The sequence below is a fragment of the Rhinichthys klamathensis genome, unplaced genomic scaffold (assembly GCF_029890125.1).
Source record: "Rhinichthys klamathensis goyatoka isolate OS25496 unplaced genomic scaffold, OSU_Roscu_1.1 h1tg000183l_1, whole genome shotgun sequence".
NCBI lineage: Eukaryota > Metazoa > Chordata > Actinopteri > Cypriniformes > Leuciscidae > Rhinichthys > Rhinichthys klamathensis.
The window spans coordinates 817,934-838,577 of NW_026606711.1; the positions used below are offsets into that span (position 1 = coordinate 817,934).

Below are 20,644 nucleotides of genomic sequence, written 5' to 3' on the forward strand. Positions count from 1 at the left end.
AAGAAGTCTCTTATCCTCACCAAGGCTGCATTTGTTTGTTAAAAAATACTGTGGAATCCGTAATATTGTGAAATATTATAAATTTCAAATAACTGTTTTCTATGTTATTATATTATTTCAAAATGTAATTTGTTAGCTTTTTATACAAAAAGCTGAATTTTCAGCATCATTACTCCAGTCTTCAGTGTCTCATGATCCTTCAGAAATCATTCTAATATGATGATTTGCTGCTCAAGAAACATTTCTGATTATTATCAATGTTGAAAATAGTTTTAACAAATTTAAATTCTTCTGAAAATGTAATACACCCTTGCTGCATAAAAGTATAATTTCTATAAAAAACAACAACAACAACATACGAACCCAAAACCTTTGAACGGCACTGAATTTATTATTTAAAAGTACTATGCAAAATGATGCAGAATGCTAAATTGTTGTCACATGACCTTGTTGATCATGTCAAATTGTTGTCACATGACCACATGACTTGATCATGTTGCAGTTTTTGCATGTTGCAATTCAGTTTAATTCTGGAAATGCTGTCCAGTTATTTTTAATCCAATAATGTGTAAAAATATACTTATGGCAGCATGAAATAGAGTTGAAATAGAAATGAAAATAGGATTAGTAATATACAAACAAGATTAATACGTATTACACTATTTGCAGTATGAAAAATGAATCCAAATCGAATGTTTATGACCAAAATACAAGTCACGTTATAATGTTTGAGTGATGTCTTTAAAATGGAAAACAAGATTACAAACATTTGGTTTAGTTCTATGGGAGCCCATATCCACCACATAAGAAAAAAAACAACACATGCTTCTGTAAATCATAATGTAGAAATTATGACATACCGAGTCAACTTAAATGAACAAATCCGTCTGGACTACTTTTATGCAATTGTGACATTCACTAACTCTCAGCACTGAACTGAAGACTGTTCGTCTGTCTCTCCTGTACAGTGGGTGATCCTACTTTGGACCAACTGAGAGAAGAGAAAGAGTTTGCTGAGGGACAGGTATAACTCCTCTGTTCTGTATTTGTTAACGGTTTTAGGATGTCATATCTGTGTAAATGTCTCAAATCTGCCATGTTTTCCTGCATGGATCAGATCAACTTCCTGAACTCTGTGATTGTGGACCTCCAGAGGAAGAATGATGAACTAAAGGTGAAGCTGAAGAAAATGGCGTTGACCGAGTTCAATGGAAATGATGAAAATGATGAGTGAGTCCAATTGGGTTTCAAAATCTTCACTTGCCACTTTTCTGTCTGGCAGATCAGATAGCAGCCAGAAACTGGAGACAAATGCTTTGCCAACATAGTACAACTTATTTTAGTATCATTAAGATGCTAGTAGTTTTTATTAATATTTTGAATTGGTTTTATTTTTTATATTTTAATTTTAAAGTTTGAGTAATTTTGTTGTGTGTTTTTGTCATGTAAAAAATATGTATAATATAGTTTTTATAAATTTTTATTTCAGTTATTTTTTATTTATTTTAGTACATAAAGTTATGTATAAAAATGAGAAATGTTACTTTGGCTACTAGCTATATATATTTTTCTATTTCAGTTAATGTTTATTTTAATTTCAAGCAATTCATTTAAAAAAAAAATTATTTTAGTTTTAATTTCTCTCTCTCTCTCTCTCTCTCTCTCTCTCTCTATATATATATATATATACATATATTAGGGTTGTCAAATGATTAATCGTGATTAATCACATCCAAAATAAAAGTTTTTTTACATAACATATGTGGGTGCATTGTGTATAATTATTTTATATAGATAAAAACACACGCATGCTTGTATATATTTAAGAAATATTTTCATGTATATACTGTATATAGATGTATGTATAATTTATATTATATATAAATATAAATATTTTATATATAAATGATATATTTTTCTTAAATATACATGCATGTGTGTGTATTTATATATATATACAAAATAATTATACACAGTGCACCCACATTTATGTTTATATGTTTATGTTCCATACATATTTTTTACATATTATGTAAAAAAAACTTTTATTTTGGATGTGATTAATCGTGATTAATCATTTGACAGCCCTAATATATATATATATATATATATATATATATAATAACCCTGGGATGTGGTCACGTTGTACATACTTAAAATGCATTGCACTATTGTTACTATTACTGTTGTTTTCTTCGAAAAGCGTTTGTCATAATAAAATGTTTTTGTTTATCCTCTTTCTCTCAAGTCTTGGTAAGGACAAAAAGAAGAAGAAAGCCCCACCACGCGTCTTCTGCGACATCTGCGACTGCTTCGACCTGCACGACACGGAGGACTGTCCCACGCAAACGCAGTCCCCAGACTCGCCTCCGCACACCACCTACCACGGGGCCCGCAGCGGCGAACGGCCGTACTGCGACATCTGTGAGGCGTTCGGTCACTGGACAGATTCTTGCAACGATGACCAAACCTTCTGAACTTCTCTTCAACCCCTCCGCCTGTGAGCAGGCTATGCACAGATCGCTTTCAACCAGATTATTCGCTATTTTTCTACACAGCGTATATACATTCGAACCTCTTGTACATTCCTTGAAACGTATCCGTCCATATGAAGGCTAAGGTATGCTGCATTGATGGAATTTGAATTATGAAGATGAGAGATATTTCTATGTGTTACTAATACCGTTTTGTGTGTTTCATAAGTTTTTGATCCACCGATGAATTACCAGCAAGAAAAATAGGCCCGGTTTAATGATACTTTGCTGTGTATTTAAAGCTGCTGAGTGTAATTTCTACTCCCCCAGAGGCTCAAAATGGAATTGCAAAAATAATGACCATTTTCAAACAGGTTTCTCAAACACTCCTTTTCTTCCATTGTAGCTCCGCCCCAAACTCACGCCATTGGTTGAGTCAGAAGTTGACATTTCGGACGGCTCAAACAAACAGCGATGTTTTGAAAGCGCCACAGAGTGTGTTCGAAATGGTTTACTAGCACACTGCAAACCGCTCAGTTTACTCTGAATATTGCCCACAATGTTTTTAAGTAGTATATGAAACGGTACACATTATGCAACAATGAATAATACGGCAAGAAAATTTAGTTAAAAATCATAGCTTCCAGTTTTTCTGTCACACGTAAAATCGACTCAAGACGAGCACACTGCATTATGTGATTGATTTTAAACTGCAGATTTTTACTCAGGCATTCTAAGCATACCGAAATTATACATACTATGCACAGTATAAATACTATATACTGCAGAAACATTACTAGCAGTATGGTAGTATGCTATTGCGAACATAGCCACCGTTGTTGCACTTTTTGGTAATTCACCCTACGAACGGTTTACTTACAGTTGTATCTGCACATTAAACCAGGATAGAAGATTTTAATGAAATGATTTTAATGAATAAAAAATACACACTTCAGCTTAAGGAACTCATAACGGACTGTTATCACAGGCACAAAACCGTATGACCAGTGCACCAAACTAAGCTGAAGCTAACCACTATTAACTTATTGCACTTCTCACTTTAAATGTATACAGCACATGAGTTTAACTGCCATTCTTTGAAACTAAGTTATTCTTTTTACTGTTAAATGTCAGACATATAGTCATGATATTGTCATATGAATGGCTTTTTATGTGTATTTTTGATGTTATGTCCTGTAGACTTCAGGCCTATTCACACCAAGTCCAAAGTTTTGGCACAAAAAAAAGATTAACTTTTTTGTTGTACGGACAAAAGATTGATTTATTAGGGCCCAAGCCTTGAAAAGGCGAAGGCCCTATTGTTTTCCTTAGGATTATTATTATTATTATTATTATTATTATTATTATTATTATTATTATTTTATCGACTATTCGGGCACTTTTGGGGCTCTTAACGTGCACGAAAACTCTTGAAACTTTGCACACTGGTCAGAACCCGCGGCCATCAGGGCCGGGCTGAAGCTGGTACCCGGGCGTGGCAGGGGGGCTCGACAGCGCCCCCTGGAACGGGGTCCGAGAACTTGGTCCATAAATCAAACACGCTTCCATGTAATAATATGAAACTCGGTACACATATAGATCTCATCGGTTCATATATCCTTTGTACTTTTACTTTTTACCCCAGCCCAACAGGAAGTCGGCTATTATGGTTTGTTTGGAAGCGTATGCCCCTGGAATTCGATATACTCCTCCTAGAGAATTCAACCAATCGCAAGGAAACTCGGTCAGCATGATGTCAAGACATTGAGGATGAAAAATTGCCAGGGGATTTTTCATATCTCGAACGGTTTGGCCGTGGCGAGGAAACGAATTTATGGCGAATAATGGAAACAGGAAGTGTGTTATAACTTCTGCATACATTAACTGATCTTGATGAAACTTCAGCAGTGTGTTCGCTGTAAGAGTCCGATCACATGGATGTGACTATTGTGAGTCAAAGTTATAGCGCCACCAACTGGCAGCAGGAAGTGTGTCACTTTCAAAATGCTTTGAAATCACCCTCTTATTTTAACCTGATTTGCTTCAAACTTCACTACTATAATGTAAACACACGGCAGATGTAGACCTGTGAATGGATTCTTGATATCTTAGATACTGTTGTCGTGGCAACGCATCAAACTTTAATATTCTTTTTTTATGCTTAGCATACTTGAAATTGCATGAAACTCGACAGACACATCTCATTTATTAGCCTGTAGACATGTGCAAAGTTTCAGAAACGGGCGTGTTGAGGGCTCAGTAGCGCCACCTTTTGTCAAAAGTGGGGGGATTAATTTTATCTACAGTAATAAAAATCGGTATGTGTATTCTTCTCCTCGAGCCAGACAACTTTCTAATTTACACTCAATAGCTCCAACCAACAGGAAGTCAGATATTTTGGTTTGAAAATTGTCATTTTATGTCTCTCTCTCTCTCTGAGCCTAACGTCTCTGTGTGTGTGTGTGTGTCTGTGAGTCTGGGGAGGGGGAGGGGGGCTAGATTAACCATTTGACTGCTGTGTGGTTTGGCCTGCATTTAAAAAAGAAAATAAATGTCTTACGCCTTGTATTTTTTAAATAAGTTGTATTAATAAGTAAAGGCATATAACCAGTTGAATTGTAGTGCATTGAACATAGTTTTATATAATTAGTTTATTAATTAAATTAACTTGGTCCATAAACTTCGTCAGAAAATTTGGTCCATAAATCAAACACACTTGCATGTAATATTATGCAACTCTGTACTCATATAGATCTCATCGGGCCAAACAACTTTAAGCCAGCCCAACAGGAAGTGGGCTATTTTGGTCTTAATGTGGATGTTTTGCAAAACCAGGCTCTACATTTTTACCCACTCCTCTTAAGTGGTTTATTTTATTCCCACCAAACTTTTTCAACATGATGAAAATACATTAAAGAAGCATAATTGTGAATATCTATTGAATATCTCTAATTGTTTTGCTATGGTGAGGGATTAAAGTCATGTAAAAAAAAAAAAAAAACACTAAAAGCCTCATATCTTCTAAAAATGTAATTATACACCATTTATTTCTAGATAAAATTATACAAATATCAGAACTAAACCCATTTTATTCTTGTTTTCAATTTAAGAATAATGTACAAGTTTAAAAACAGCCAGGATGCACTATTCAGTTAAAAAATAAATATATCAAATAATACATAGGGCTATACTGCCCTCTTGTGTTCAAAATCAGGTAGGCCTGTTGTATTTAAATATAGGTAGCTGCTATGTGACTCCGAGAATTTTTTCTCACCGGTTATTTGACGTGTAACACCGGGGGCTTTTATATCGCTAAGTTAAAAGTGAAAGTAAAGTAAGGACATTTATAGTGGTGGCGCTCGCAGTGCGCTCGAATGAATTTCTATGGAAGTAGAAATGAAAAAACGTTCGCTCTGTTTTGCTCGCTCGTCGCCATGGATGCGCACTGTAATGAATGCCACTGCAGCCGCATACTTTTTAGTGTCACTTTAAAATTAGTGCAATATCGGGGGCCAATTGCTTGAATTGTGAGTTCAATAGTCTATTATTTTTCACGGAAAACACAACAACAAAAGAGTTCAATGACAGATTCGCTTAAATAGGCGCTTTTACATAAAATAGCCTATTCCGTCATCATCTTTTCAGTCAGCTCTTCACTCTCGTGATTAATGAAATTTGACTCCTATTGCTGATATTTGCTGCAACTTTCGTTCTGCTCACAATTTAGTAAGCAAACACGTTTCAAATGTGTTTTTATTTTATTTTTGCGTATATATATGTGTGTGTATAATATATATATGAATATAGGCCCTATATACATATATATATATATATATATATAGCTTATGTTTCAAATATGAGTTAATTAACAATCGTTTGAAAGAATGATACTTTTAAACATATCACTAAACCGTCATTAGGTGTCGCCAGGCGACCGTCTTAATGAGCGAGTCATTGATTCATTTGTTCGAACGATTCGTTCGAACGGCTGAGTCATTCATGAATCAGACAGATTATGGATTGGTCATTGAATCTTTCAGTCAACCGATTCGTTCAAAATGCTGAATCATTCAGTAATGAGAAAACACGTTGCTGTGAGATGCGCAATGGTTCTGCTGCGATCTTTGTTTAACTAGTTTCACTGCTGAAACAGAAAAAAGTCAATATTGCATATAAAATGTAAGTGATTTGACGTGTGTGAGAGAGAGATTGTGTCTGTTACAGTGACAAGAGTTTAACCCTTTAAGGCCTTGTCTTTTTGGATATATATCTCTTTTTTTATTACAAAATGTGCATACAACCCATATATTGTAAATGTATTGTTTGCTTTAAATTAAATTAAGATTGTATGTTTGGTAATTGAACCTAAATAAATTTTAAATTAGGAAGTCGGCTATTATGGGTTTAGGAAGGCCGATCAGATGGATGTAACTATTGTGAGTCAAAGTTATAGCGCCACCAACTGGCAGCAAGAAGTGTGTCACTTTCTAAATGCTTTTGACAAAAGTGGGGGGGTTAGTTTTATCTACAGTAACAAAACTCGATATGCATATTGTACTCTTCGAGCCGGACAACTTTCTAATTTACCGTAATTAGCTCAGATTAAGAGGAAGTCAGATATTTTGGTTTGAATATGGTGAGCCTCTCTCTGTCTCTCTCTGAGCTAATATGGCAAGCCGTTTTAACATTTAATCATTTTAACCTACTAGTCTCTATTTTCATGCTACTAGTACTTATTTTTTAGATACTAGTATCTATTCCATTAAGTACTAGTACTTATTCATTAGCGACTAGTGCTTATTCTGTTTAGAATATTCAAAGTGCTTATTCAATTTTTATGCTTATTTATATTTTCAGAGCAGAAAATCCGATTTTTCTGCTTATTCAATATTGCATCTAAAATGTAAGTGACTTGACGTGTGTGTGTGTGTGTGAGAGAGAGAGAGAGATTGTGTCTGTTACAGTGACAAGAGTTTAACCCTTTAAGGCCTTGTCTTTTTGGATATATATCTTTTTTTTATAAAAAAAGTGCATACAACCAATATATTTTAAATGTATTGTTTGCTTTAAATTAAATTAAGATTGTATGTTTGGTAATTGAACCTAAATAAATTTAAAATTAATGTTCTATATTTCAGATCAATATATTTGTTTTCCTTCATTTTAATCAACACTAACTTTATTCTCATCTGAATTATAAATAACTTATTTCTGTATAAAATAAAAAATCCCGAATAATCCAGACCAACCAGAGCGCACTATTTCTACAACATCATCAGTGCTGAAGCGGAACTACCAGAGCCGTTTGGCAGATAGCGAGCAGATATTTTGTGTCACGTCGTGCACAATAACCCTAAAGGCACCAGGGTGGCGGTGCCACCGGCTTTTTATATATATATATATATATATATATAAATATAGCTGCGAGCAGCGATGAAGGGCCAAAGCCGGCGGCACCGCCACCCCGGTGCCTTTAGGTAACTAAAGGCACCGGGGTTGCGGTGCCACCGGCTTGGGCCCGTAATCGCTGCTCGCAGCTATATTTTAAATTGATCACATGCCGTTTCTTCAGGTATCCAAACTTTTCAGAAAAACTCAGTGTGAAATAGTTTTGGTGCAAAAAATGGTTTGCAAATATTCATGTATTCTAGTCATCTCAAACTTGGTGTGAAAAGACCCTTTGCTAAAGCACAATTTTTAAGCACAAAATCATATTGTATCTCTTATTATTGATGTAATATTAACAACAAAGTTTATTTAGAAACCTTATAAACTGCAAGTGTTAGAATTGGTAACCCGCAATGACCTGGTGCACAAGATTATATTAAATATGTATAATATTCATGATTATTCCCCTTTTGTTTAAATTCATTTGATCAGAAAATTTTGCATAAAGTACAAATATATGGTCTGTTTTTACTGAAATATTGTGATAGTCTTTAACTATTGTACTGTTTCATGTACTGTATATTCACCTGAACTCAATACAAACATTGAACAAATTTTTCTTGTCATTGTCTGGATACCTTGAGCCTTCTGTTCTGACTACACATTCATTGTGTGAAAAGCATTTAGTCATTCGTTAACATCAAATAACAATTCTACCCATAGTTCTGAGGTGTTTCTGTGTGGTTGCTATGGTGTTCACTATGTTGCTAAGGTGTTTGGAGTATCTTCCCTCAAGTTTCTCAATTTCACGGAAGGGTGATCACCAAATTCCCATCCTACAATTCCCAAATAAAACAGAAGGGGCCCGGTCAATAATTCATGTCTCTTTAAAATGCTGCCTGATTAGACCAATCTGAACCCCACAAAAATAGTAACTTTGATTAGAATTTGATGTTTTTTTTTCTACATAAAAATATGATTAGGTGCAATAAAAGCAACACTTAAGTGTATTTTGGATGCTTTCTTTTCACTAGTTTGAAAAAGTCGCTATGAAAAGCCAAATAGCCAAAAATCTCAAAATTGATGGATGCATGAAAAAACTGTGTTTTTGTCTGTAAGTCACATTATTATGTTTGAGGAATGTCTTTTAAATAGAAAACAAGATTACAAACAGTTGGCTTAGTTCTATATGAGCCCCTTTCCACCACATAAGGAAAAAAATCATGCTTATTGTAAATCAAAATGAAGTCGAATCAGTCGTATTTATGAGATGAAAAGTTTAAATTTTGACAGTCATAAAGTCAATTTCGATTTAATTTAGACTATCTCATAATTTTGATTTATTCATAATTTAGTATGCCATAACTGACCTTTTATCTCATAATTGACTTGTCATAATTTTGACTTCATATGACACAATTTCGACTTTTTATGTCACAATGCAGGCTTTAATATAATTCAGTATGTCAGCATCGGGTCATTTTCCATGACTGCCAAAAGTTTTATCAAACAAATTATTTATGTTAATTGTGAAAGGCAGAAACTTGTTCGAGCTCACTAGACAAAAAAACACACAAAAAAAAAACGTTGAAGTGGCTGGAAAAGCGCGCGCACAGGAGGACGCCAAATCTGAGGTAAGACACTTGACGTCGAATTATATAAATGGCTTTTAAAAGTTATGGTAACATACTAATGTTATAACATTTTATGAGTAAAGGTGAGATAATATTTACATTTGTTCAACGAATTTCCGTAGATGGAATCCAGAGAGCGACATTTTTCCCAAAGCAAATTTCGCAACGGACCGTACAGGCCTATTCAGTAACGTTACAACATTTGAATTCAGTACAACGGATAAGTTGAAACAAGTCTTATGGATCTACCTCTCTTTTACCTTTGTGTTTGGCATATGCTTTAAATTAAAACGTTCGTATCAAAAACATTTTGGCAACTATGTTGAACAAGATCGCACGTGGTAATGCGGTAAAACGTCGTTAGAGGGCGTGCAACATCATATAAAAATATACGTCAAATTGAATAAAACGTTCTCAACCTTTTCGATTTTTTTATAATCTTCAATTTATTTATTTTTACCATCAAAAAGCATAAAAATACTAAACTACATATTATATAATACTATAAACTCCACAGCCTTCGATGTGTTAACGTTTTTTATTAAAACAAATTTAAAATGCTAAAAACAAGCACTAATGATGAAATAAATAAAAGCAATATTAATCACCTGTACAAGACAAAATAATTTCAATAAATCATGGTCCCAATGTACCTAGAGTATTTCATCATCATGAGTTCCTTGTACGTTAAATCAGGTTAAAGTCAAAGTGGATTCATTCTTGAAAGTGACCATTTAAAAACTGCCAGATTGTGTTCAGTGAAGTGGATTTATCGTCCATCGATCAAGATTAAAGTTTAAAGTTCCAGCTCAGCTGGTTTGGAAATGAGGTATATTGAGTCGTTTTGACATGTAACAAAATATTCTTCCTTTTAAAAAACAAAATAAAACCAGCCACAAAAAAAAAAGAAGTAAAAATGCACACATCATGGAGCCAGAAGGCACACAAACCAGTAGAGAATCTATGGACAAATCAAGCACCTGCACTATAACCATACAACAACCTTTGCGGAGTAGTTAGAAAAACAACTAGTAGACTCATTGAATTAAATAATAAAAGACTTAAAACGAAGATGATCACAGCAGCAAATCCACCTTTCATCTTGACAAATCTATGCAGTGCATTGACTCTTGTTACTGTTAAACTAACGCTGTATGTCATGCATGAGTTTGATGGAGCGAGGCTGCAGGTGTCTCACAGGATCAGGTCAGTTTTTCGGCCTCAGTTCACCAGCACAGTGACGTCTGCAAACGCCCACTCCAGGTGAGAAGATGAAGAACAGGGTGAAGCTCTACTTGAAGATCAGGAATGGTTTGTTGAGTGGGACACTTTTCCTCATTGGTTTGTGACAGTGACGTGTTTAAAATATGTGGGAGAAAACTAGTCAGCTTTAGTCATCCAAGTCCTGAGAAGATGATTCTACTTTGCTTTTCTTTGTGGGTGGAGAACCATCTTCACTTTCCTAAAACACAAACAGACAGAACATTTAGTCATTTCCTCACCCTCAAGTCATGTCCAGTTTCTTCTGTTTTGAAGGTAAGCGATGCTTTCACCTGAGTGTTTGTCGAGGTGTCTGATTTGGACTCCTTCTCCTCTAATAACTGAGTATCTTTTTTGCTTGTTGAGGTCTCTGAAGGGGTGGAGTTACAATTCCCTGTAAAAAATAAAACACAACTGTGATACGTTACATTTATTTCATCTGGTAGAACTCAAGATACAGCGTTTCAAATACCATCTATACCAGGGATTCTCAACTCTGGCCCTTGAAATCCACTTTCCTGCAGACTTTACCTCCAACCTTGATTAAACTCAGCTTTCTGCAACTTTCTAGTAATCCTGAAGACTTAAGCTGTGTCTGAAATCGCCCCCTATACCCTCGTTCACTAATCCCTACATAAGTCCACTAATATAGTCCAGTTGAAAGAGTGAATGAAAACGAGTGAGTGAATTCGGACACTGAGGCCCAGGAAGGGCTGCCGCTTTTGTGTAGTTTGTGCTTGTTGTTTAATAATCATTTGAAACTTAGCAAACTGGCAGCTCCAGTAGTAATGAAAAGATTTATCTTCAACTCTGTCATGGAAACTAGCATCTATAAACCTTAATTAAACAGTTTAATAAAAAAGAAAACACCTGTTTGATATTACACTGTAGCCACATTGGACCAGCGGTTTGGAAAATGGATGGATGCGGGAATTCATTCGGCATGACCCCCACGGTGCATTATGGGTATTTTCTAGCTGTTGAGTGTACATTGATTGTGTACATTATTGCGGTGCATTATGGGATTGAATGAGTGCACTTGATAACATCCACTATGGTTTCGGACACCAATTGCTGTCCCTTCAAATAGGGGGCGATTTCAGACACAGCCATTGATTAGCTTGCTCAGGTGCGTTTGATTAGGGTTGTAGCCATAGACAGTAAAAGAAATGGACACAGCGACCCCATAGACTTCAATGGAGAAAAGTGAAGTCAATTAGAAGCACTCACTTCCTGATGGCTGAGCGACTGCGCAGGCTCAAACTGAGCTTGACGATGTAGATGTGACGTGAGCAACCTGTCTGACATTTGTAAGTCTTCTAGTAGCTGTGCCAAGAGGAATCTGAATCATTCCCTTCTGAATCTTGCGGAGAGCGTGAGTAGGAGCTGTCCATGAGCTCGCAGCAGGAGCAACTTTATGACTCTCTATGGGCTTCTCCCTTGACTTTATGCCTCCACGTCCACCCGATTGCCCGCCAGCTTCTCCTCCTGTCTATACGGTAATTTCTCTACTGTGCGACGGAGAGTCGCGTGTTTCTTTTACAAAAACGGCTTATACGGGGCCATAACTTAAGATACAAGTTAATGGAGCCTTTTATACTTTGTCGTGTTTCTTTAGAAATAAACAATGGACAAATGGAGTCTTTAAAAGCCTCAGATGTAAAGTTATTCGCTGTCAAAAGCCCCATTTACACCTGGTATTAAAATGCGATCTGTATCCAGATAAGTTATCCGGATAATAAGTGTTCTGATCTTACCTTTGCGTTTACACCTTGTATTTTTAATACGTTCTCGTTATCCACATTGAGTTCGGATCTCTGTCCTCCAGAGTGACACCTGCGCGTGAGCACTGAGGTGGCGGGAAATCCGCTGTAGTTTGTCAACATGGCAGGTGTAGGATCGTTAGAGATGCTATTACTGTACCGCCTGTTTCTACTTTTTCTCTGTCGCGGTAGGGGTCATTTTCAAAGTTTTTCTATTAGGAGCAAACAGAAAAGACGACAGGCCCTGTTTGCAGCTGTTGTTTTTGCGGCTACTGTGAATGCTACGACAGTGAACCGGTCTCTGTGGATGTTTAGCTTAACGTTACTTCTGAGGGGTGTGGTTTTCGCGGGCAGAGGATGACGTTTGGCAGGTACGAATGCCATCACGTCGTACGGATTGCGTTTACACCTAGTAAAGATCCGAACACAATGCGAGCCAGACTACCTCCAGATGTGGTCAGGCAGATCCGATCATAACGTATTTACACCTTGCATTAACATGCGTTTTTTATCATCCGGATAACTTATCTGGATACAGATCGCATTTTAATACCAGGTGTAAATGGGGTCAGAGAGTCGCGTGTTTCTTTTACAAAAACGGCTTATACGGGGCCGTAACGTAATATACAAGTTAATGGAGCCTTTTATACATTGTCGTGTTTCTTTAGAAATAAACAATGGACAAATGGAGTCTTTAAACGCCTCAGATGTAAAGTTATTCGCTGTCAAAGTGACGCCAAAATGTCAATGGAATTAGAGATGCACCGGAATTGGCCGATGTTCACGTGATCAGCCATGATCGGCGACCGGGCGGTCAGTCTGACATATGCTGATTTTATGCCGGTCAAATGCACTAGGGCGCCGCATGATTAACATCACGCAACATCACCATCACACATGCACACCGAATGCACATGTAAGAAACCTCGTGAATTACGACCGTTTCACACCGCAAACGTGAGCAGCGCGTATTATTTCCGACGTGCATGTAAATCAATGAGTGCATTCACACCGGGAGCAGCGCGTGAGCGTCGAGCAGGAGCAGCGGTGAAGCGCGGGTTTCGGCGCAGAGTCTATTTTTGCTGCGCTGCTCACGCTCAATTAAAGTGAAAGCACACTTTTGATGGACAAAATAAATATGATTTCACACAAAAGTGCCTATGATTTAACAAGAACTGGAGTATATGTCAGAAAAGAAAATGAATTTTCTTTTTGAAATGAACACATTTTTTTAGTTGGATATTGGATGTGAAAAGAAGGAAATGGTTCTTCCATAACACTGTACTTTAGATGTGTGAGAATTTCCCACACCAGGAGTAATTTATATAGTGCTATTTTATCGCAATTACTGTTAAAAAATGTTCTATGCAAAATGTAAAATGTAAAGAAAAGAGAGAAAATAAATATTTGTGTGTGCTGTAAAGTGGTTAGAAAAAATGAAATCGGAATCGGCTAAAATCGGTATCGGCAGGTCAAACTCTGAAAAATCGGAATCGGCCTAGAAAATTGTAATCGGTGCATCTCTAAATGGACTGCTAACAGCAGGTGATGGCTTGTTAGCCAATGGATGCCCCCATAGAAAGTATGCTTTTCAGATGCTGGATACCCCTTGGTTGGAGCTTAAACTCTGCAGGAAAGTGGACCTCGAGGGCCAGAGTTGAGAACCCCTGATCTATTCGAATAAAGTCAAGCTCCTTTAATATTATGTGTCAGTGAACACAACATTAGAGATCTCCAAAAAGCCTTAATACATTTATTTGTGCAAGCATGAGATTTATTTGTGTGATCACAGTGGTTTTTCGCACCTTTGTCAGGGGATGGCGTATGTTCTGCCTTGCACTTGTTTCCATCAGCGTGAGCAGCAGTGGCCTCTGGTGTCGGGCTCGTGCTACAGCTGTTCTCCATCTTCACCGGAGAGGAATCGGCTATCGAGCTCTGATTACTGTTCTCATCTATAAGGGAAACCGCAGCTTGACATTTAAGGGTCAGTACTGTCAAATTATGTTATGCACATCCTTAAAATCTTGGCTTGGTTAAGAGACTCTTCCTCTGACTTACCGTGCATGTCCATCATTCCTGGAGAGGAACTGTTCTCTGGAGTCGTCAACTCCGATCCGTATTTCTCCTCTCTGCCCTTCTTCTTTTTGTTCTTCTATAGAGCAGACAAGAGGCCAGACAAAATATCGATGAACTACAACTTCATAAATGGAAACAATACACAATATTCGCACACTTACATCGTCTGACTTCGGTTCAGTCACTGGAACCCATTTGAAGATGCGCAGGGAAGTGTCTCCAACCGTCACCCATTTTTTCTCCCTGTGAATCGGTAAAGCAAAGATCTGAAGCACGGAAAGAAGTACTTCAATGCCTAAATAAATAGCTATTTGGCTACTGGTTAACAATATCCAATAGCTAAGTGACATCAGCGGAAAAGGAAAATCATTTAAGAGGAACTCGCATTCAGATTTAAAAAGGCAAATATTTTCATTGGAATGATGTGCACAATAAGACCGGGAATTCTTATTAAAAATGTAAATGGGTCATTACTAATTTTACGTTGCCTTTAAGTAAAATACACTTAAATTAACCTGACATATTTTTTTTGCAACGGAAGTAATGTTAAAAAAGCATACCATATAATATATGATGATAACAAGGGCCATATGCAGCACAAATAATATATAAAATGAAATTAGATAATAAAAAAATAGCACATTAAAAATCATCATCAAAATGCCTGTGATTACATTATTGTACAATAAAAACAAAGTAAAATGTTGTGCCTCATATCATCAAATCCTTGCATTCCAAATATTTTTTTCTCATGACATGAAAAAATAGGCAAATATTAGTTTATATGTCAAATGCATAACATAACAATCTTACAAAATACGTCTTTTTATGTTTAATTAATGTTGATAATGAAATATCAGGCATGCAGTGCTAACTTCCCTGTCCCAGCCCCCACAGCGCTCCATGTGTTCAGTTTTATTTGATGTAAAGAGACTCTGAGCTGCATTTCAACTCGCAGTGTGTTACAGCGACTGTGACTCTCGCGTGCACAGGTGAGTTTGTCTAGTCTTTCATCCCCCAAAACGCACAGATGTAACACATTCACAGTGCGCCAAACTGCATTGAGAAATGGCTTCATGTGACTGCAACGAAATGGCTTCTGGGTTCAACCCACTTCATCTCCATCAGAAACCTTTGAAATCCCCCCCAAAACATTCATTTTTAGTGGATGGTGTCGGGTGCGCGCACAGCACCTGGCGTGCGCTCGAGTTCACTTGGAAATTGCGCTCAAAATGACCCATATAATTTCACTCTCTGTCCTTCTCGTTTGTTCTTTCTGTCTCCTCCCCCACAAGCGCATTTTTTTCTCTCCGGTGGAACAAACAGGGCTTTTCCCGCGATCTTACCATTTTCGCACTTTATCAATAGCGGCCATAACGCGTTTGATGTCATCTTTGGCTCTGCTCCGGGTCTCCGCGCGCACTGACCTGCCAGACATTCCCGCCACTCGATAATATTTTTAAGCTCGCCGGCAGTTCACACACACACACGCGCGCACACACTCGCATACAGTGAACGCTGGGCCGGGAGCGCGCCTGCGCCAAATACACAACGAGCGAGTCCTACAAAACTCGATTCAAAGTCTTTTGTTCTTTTGGCGTGTTGTGCAATAATTAACGAACACTTGTAAACGTTCTTTTTAATGTATGGGTTTGTTTGTCATTTGGTAGTTACTTTTGTACGTTTATAAAACACTGAATGAAAACGTGATTTTTAATTCAATATTTCATAACGACGTTACTATTTTACTATTTCAATATTAAAATCCTTGTTAATATCCATAGACATTTGACATGTCTATATAAGACTTTAAACAATCATAACAATTATTGATATTATCAATAACATTTAACAGTATTAAATTAAAACAGGCTACTAAATACTATAAATCCATGATAATATTTTATTTTATATTACTACTAATCAATATGAATGGTTATATAATGCAAAATTATATTAATACAATACAAATAATAGCAATATTAATGTTTTGTTATAAACAAATACGCAGACTTGCCTTAACTATAGTTCAATTACATATGTTTACTTAAAAAAGGGAATGCATATATATATATTAAGTAACTTATGTAGTAACTGATTTAAAATATATTTTTTAGCATGGAAAAATATAGCAAATATGTCCACCATTCAGTGATAGAGATGAAACAAGAAAAAAGTTTGTCATTGTATATTTGCATATAGTGTTAATTTAAGTACATTTTAATTACACAAGAACAGAATATTGCTAAATATTATAAATGTTTATGAAGGTTGTCACAAATGGATGCTTACATGAATATGCAGTAGCAGCTATTGTTTACATCAGAATATTATAAACTATGTGACTTTTTAATGTCAAAGCTACATAGTGAATATCCACTTGTTTAAGAGACATTAGCTGATACTGTAACAGAACTATGATTGTTCTTCTCACTGTCCTCATCCTCCATTTTCTTTCCAATAAGTTTCATGTAGAGTTTATTGAGGGATCCACTGAACGCAGGGCTGGAAAAATAATAAACGATGGGATTGAGCACGCTGTTAAAGTAGGTAAAGCAGACAGTAGTGTAAAAAGCCACATTTGCATCACGGAAAAAGTCGCACTCGTTATGCCAGCTCTTCAGCACCCACACTGCGATACGCGAGACGTTGCTTGGGAAGAAACATATAATGAAAACCAGAGCAACTGCTAAAACAAACTGCACTGCCCTCTTGACTTTGCCCTTTTTGTCCAATGTCTTGTTCTTCAGTTGCCACGAAATACAAGTTGTACAATAGACAACAATGCACGTGGGCACAAAGAACTGGATAACGTAGAATGAATTGTGCCAGTCGGACAATGCATTGTGTCCCATACATATGTTGAAGCTCTCGCACTGTGTGCGGTTGTTTTGAAAATAGAAATGTTGGTCTGTTAACAGGTAGACAGTCATGGCTATGATGAGACTCCACAGGCCAACAGAGACCCACATGGCGTAGCGCAGACCCATGCTGTTGATGCAGTTGTGAGGGTGGACGATCTTCAGGTATCGATCAACAGCGACAGCAGTGAGGAAGAATATACCAGCAGCTCTGTTGGTGGCCAGAAGAAACAGCAAAATACGGCAGAAAGCGTCACCGTAGACCCAGTCCTTGCCCCTGAGGTAGTAGTCGGCCCTGAAAGGAAGGCAGAAAAGGACCACAGAATCCGCCACAGCCAGGTGAGCTAGATAAATAGAATTGGGCTTCCAGGTGTCCTTGTGGAAGAAGAACATCGAGAGGGCGAGGACATTCCCCATAAGGCCAAGAATGAATTCGAAGAATAGTATAGGAGGTAGGACTTTGTCCAATATGGGTGCATCAAAAGCGCAGCATATTGAGGAGTTGTCCATGATTCTTATTTTGCTGTATAACCAGGCGAGAGTTGGAGAACTTCAGATCTTTTGTTGTTTGGTCTCAGTACCGAATATGCCAATGATTCCCCCAAGACTTGGTCTTAAAGACGTTTGCTCCAGAGGCGTGGCTATGTGTGGACAAGGGTGGGCAGTGCCCATCCAATTGGAAATCAGTCAAATTAATGTTTTAGCTTAGATTGGCTTTTATATTTCTTTCTAATTTTTTATTGGCTATTTAGGTCTCAAGCAAAGAAGAGGCGTAGTCGGGAACCTAAACAGTCACTGTTTAATGCGGGTACAGAACCTTTTCATTCAAACAGTGCAGGTAGACGGTGCACTTATTTTAAAACCTACCAATGTAATTTACACACCTAATTTTGTTGAACCATGTTCACCATGCTCTTTCTTGTTTCAATTGTTTTTAGTTGTGTACTATGTTTGGCCTCATATGAGGATATACTTGTGAATTGTGCATTTCCACAGCGATGGCATAAGCCTCATTTACCCTTCGCTTGGTATTGCTATGGACATTTTTTCTTTGTTGAAAACAGGGAAAGAATCCTTGCAGCAAGGATATTTAGTTAAGTTCTAATTAATGTTTTATTTTGTTAGGTTATGATGTAATCAGTGTCAGTGCTGGACATTTTGCTTCAACTGTGGCAGATGGTTGGGTAAGTTACTCAAAGAAAATCCATTACAGATTACTAATTACTTCTCTGAAATAGTAATATGATTGCCTATGTCTATTGAAGACACATTACTAGCAATTTTACTTTTAAATAAAACCCCTAGTCAGTCCCCTACTAACAATTACTAGAGGGAAAACAGCTTTTACTGTAAAAGGAGTGTCATTGATTGTATTTTCTTGTATATGCATGTGTTCACGTGTGTGTTCCTGAGATGAGTCTCATGCTCTGTTAAATTGTTGAGCTTACAGAAAAGGGATTGATTGATTGATTGATTTATATCTTTATTTTGAACATGTAAATAAAATTGAAAAAAATCTGTGAGAAAAAAAAAATGGTAAAAAAACCCAGATGAACAACAAAATAAAACTCCATACTTTCCAGTACTTAAAAAAAACTATTTACAAGTACAAAAAGGAGTAGGAAAAAGTAAAATTTATGTACTCCTTTATACCCTTACTACTATATTTAAGGAAATGGCTACAAAATAATAAATCTACAGAGATAATAAATCTATAATCAATGAAAATAAATATTCAAAAGTTCTATTCCCATACATATATTACACATACACAACAATATTTATACACATACTACAAATTATTCAATATAAGCTCAGGTTATTATTAGCACTGTGTTTCTTTGTACCTCTGGAATATAATTTCTTTGCACATCTTTTTAAAATGGAATATGTCTGTACATTGCTTTAACTCCTTATTTAATTTATTCCACAATTTAACGCCACTGACAGATAAACAGAAACTTTTCCTAGTAGATCGAAAACTGGGAGTCTTAACATTTGACATTCCCCTTAAGTCGTAGCCCCCCAGAAGGATGCTCTGATTAGAATTTTTTTGTAGCTGATACCAATTACTGATTTCTTGTCATCTGTCGATAGATTCCGAAACATATTGTTAAGCTTTTAACATAAGTGTTATCATAACCGGTTATGTGTAAGCTCATGACCATTGTTAACTGAATTAAAGTAATACCAGCTGTTGCATAGTTTTTGTTGATAATGATAATTATTTGATAATCAAATAAACAATCAAAAAAAATATTTGTTTTATTTTAATAACTTTTAATAAACCCAATTAAAAATTTTTTGATGCAATGCCCATATATTCAAGCATTACATTGTAATTTTCATTGTGATGGTAGTGTTCCTCATCTCTCGTACTGTACATGTGACTTTCCTATAAAAATAAAGGAAAAAACAAATTTAATAAAAGAAAATTGTTATTCCTGGCAAAATGTTATTGAATATTTTTTTCTTAACAAGCATACATGTCTTTATTTGCCCACTTCACATATCCAGATGCCCACCCCCGGGTGTCATCCTTGTAACATCACTGGTTTGCTCGCATGCAAAGGGTGTAGCTGTAAGCATCTGCATGGACAACAACCACAGGTGTGGTTGGTAAATGGTCTCAAGGGGCATTTGTGCTTCTTATGGAGTTAATAATCATGTGATCTGTTCATGTTTTTCGCACCTTTTTCAGGGGATGGCGTATATTCTCCCTTCCAATTGTTTCCTTCAGTGTGAGCAGGAGCGATGGACTCTGATGTCAGGCTTGTGCTACAGATGTTCTCCATCCTTACTGGAGAGGAATCAGCTTTTACGCTCTGACTGCTGTTTTCATGTAAGGAAAGAAACACCAAATCACATCTGAGTGAATGAATAGAGTGCAACAGTTGGGTTCCCGAACTAAAAACATAGGGAGATTGTTTTAACTGAAACCTTTAAAGATAGACCTACTGTGAGCTATGGGGTTGTTAATCGATGATATTTTGCTTCTGTTGAACCCGTCAGCCAGCATTATTTCAACTTGTTTATAAAATAATCATGTTGAACAATGGAATTCGTGGTGAAAATCTACATTAGCCATGATGCTGTACAGAAAGTTCCACCAATCAGAGTTGAAAAAAGGTAAACACGCCCTTTAGCTCCACCCACTCCCATGAAGCTCCACAAGAGTCGATCTCTAC

At 36.6% G+C, this 20,644-nt stretch overlaps 3 protein-coding genes across 4 annotated transcripts in view; 1 reads left to right on the forward strand and 2 right to left on the reverse strand.

Moving 5' to 3' along the window:
- Positions 1-3,751, forward strand: part of clip1b (CAP-GLY domain containing linker protein 1b) — a 33,114-nt gene extending 29,363 nt beyond the window's left edge. For both annotated transcript variants that reach the window (XM_056261541.1, XM_056261542.1), the window contains 3 exons: positions 969-1,024; positions 1,118-1,230; positions 2,249-3,751. In XM_056261541.1, coding sequence (XP_056117516.1) covers positions 969-1,024; positions 1,118-1,230; positions 2,249-2,477 — 398 coding nt within the window. In that variant the 3' untranslated portion in view covers positions 2,478-3,751. The remainder of the gene's footprint in view (positions 1-968; positions 1,025-1,117; positions 1,231-2,248) is intronic.
- Positions 3,752-10,015: 6,264 nt separating this feature from the next.
- On the reverse strand, positions 10,016-16,110 carry LOC130094943 (B-cell CLL/lymphoma 7 protein family member A-like). Its single transcript, XM_056261543.1, has 6 exons — positions 15,942-16,110; positions 14,757-14,838; positions 14,578-14,671; positions 14,325-14,471; positions 11,050-11,150; positions 10,016-10,958 (listed from the first exon to the last, which is right to left on the reverse strand). The coding sequence occupies exons 1-6, from the start codon at positions 16,031-16,033 to the stop codon at positions 10,887-10,889; spliced, it is 588 nt and encodes a 195-aa protein (XP_056117518.1). The 5' UTR covers positions 16,034-16,110; the 3' UTR covers positions 10,016-10,886.
- An 820-nt stretch (positions 16,111-16,930) lies between these two features.
- On the reverse strand, positions 16,931-18,037 carry LOC130094968 (hydroxycarboxylic acid receptor 2-like). The gene has a single exon (XM_056261586.1). The coding sequence runs from the start codon at positions 17,964-17,966 to the stop codon at positions 16,980-16,982; it is 987 nt and encodes a 328-aa protein (XP_056117561.1). The 5' UTR covers positions 17,967-18,037; the 3' UTR covers positions 16,931-16,979.
- Positions 18,038-20,644: the final 2,607 nt, after the last annotated feature.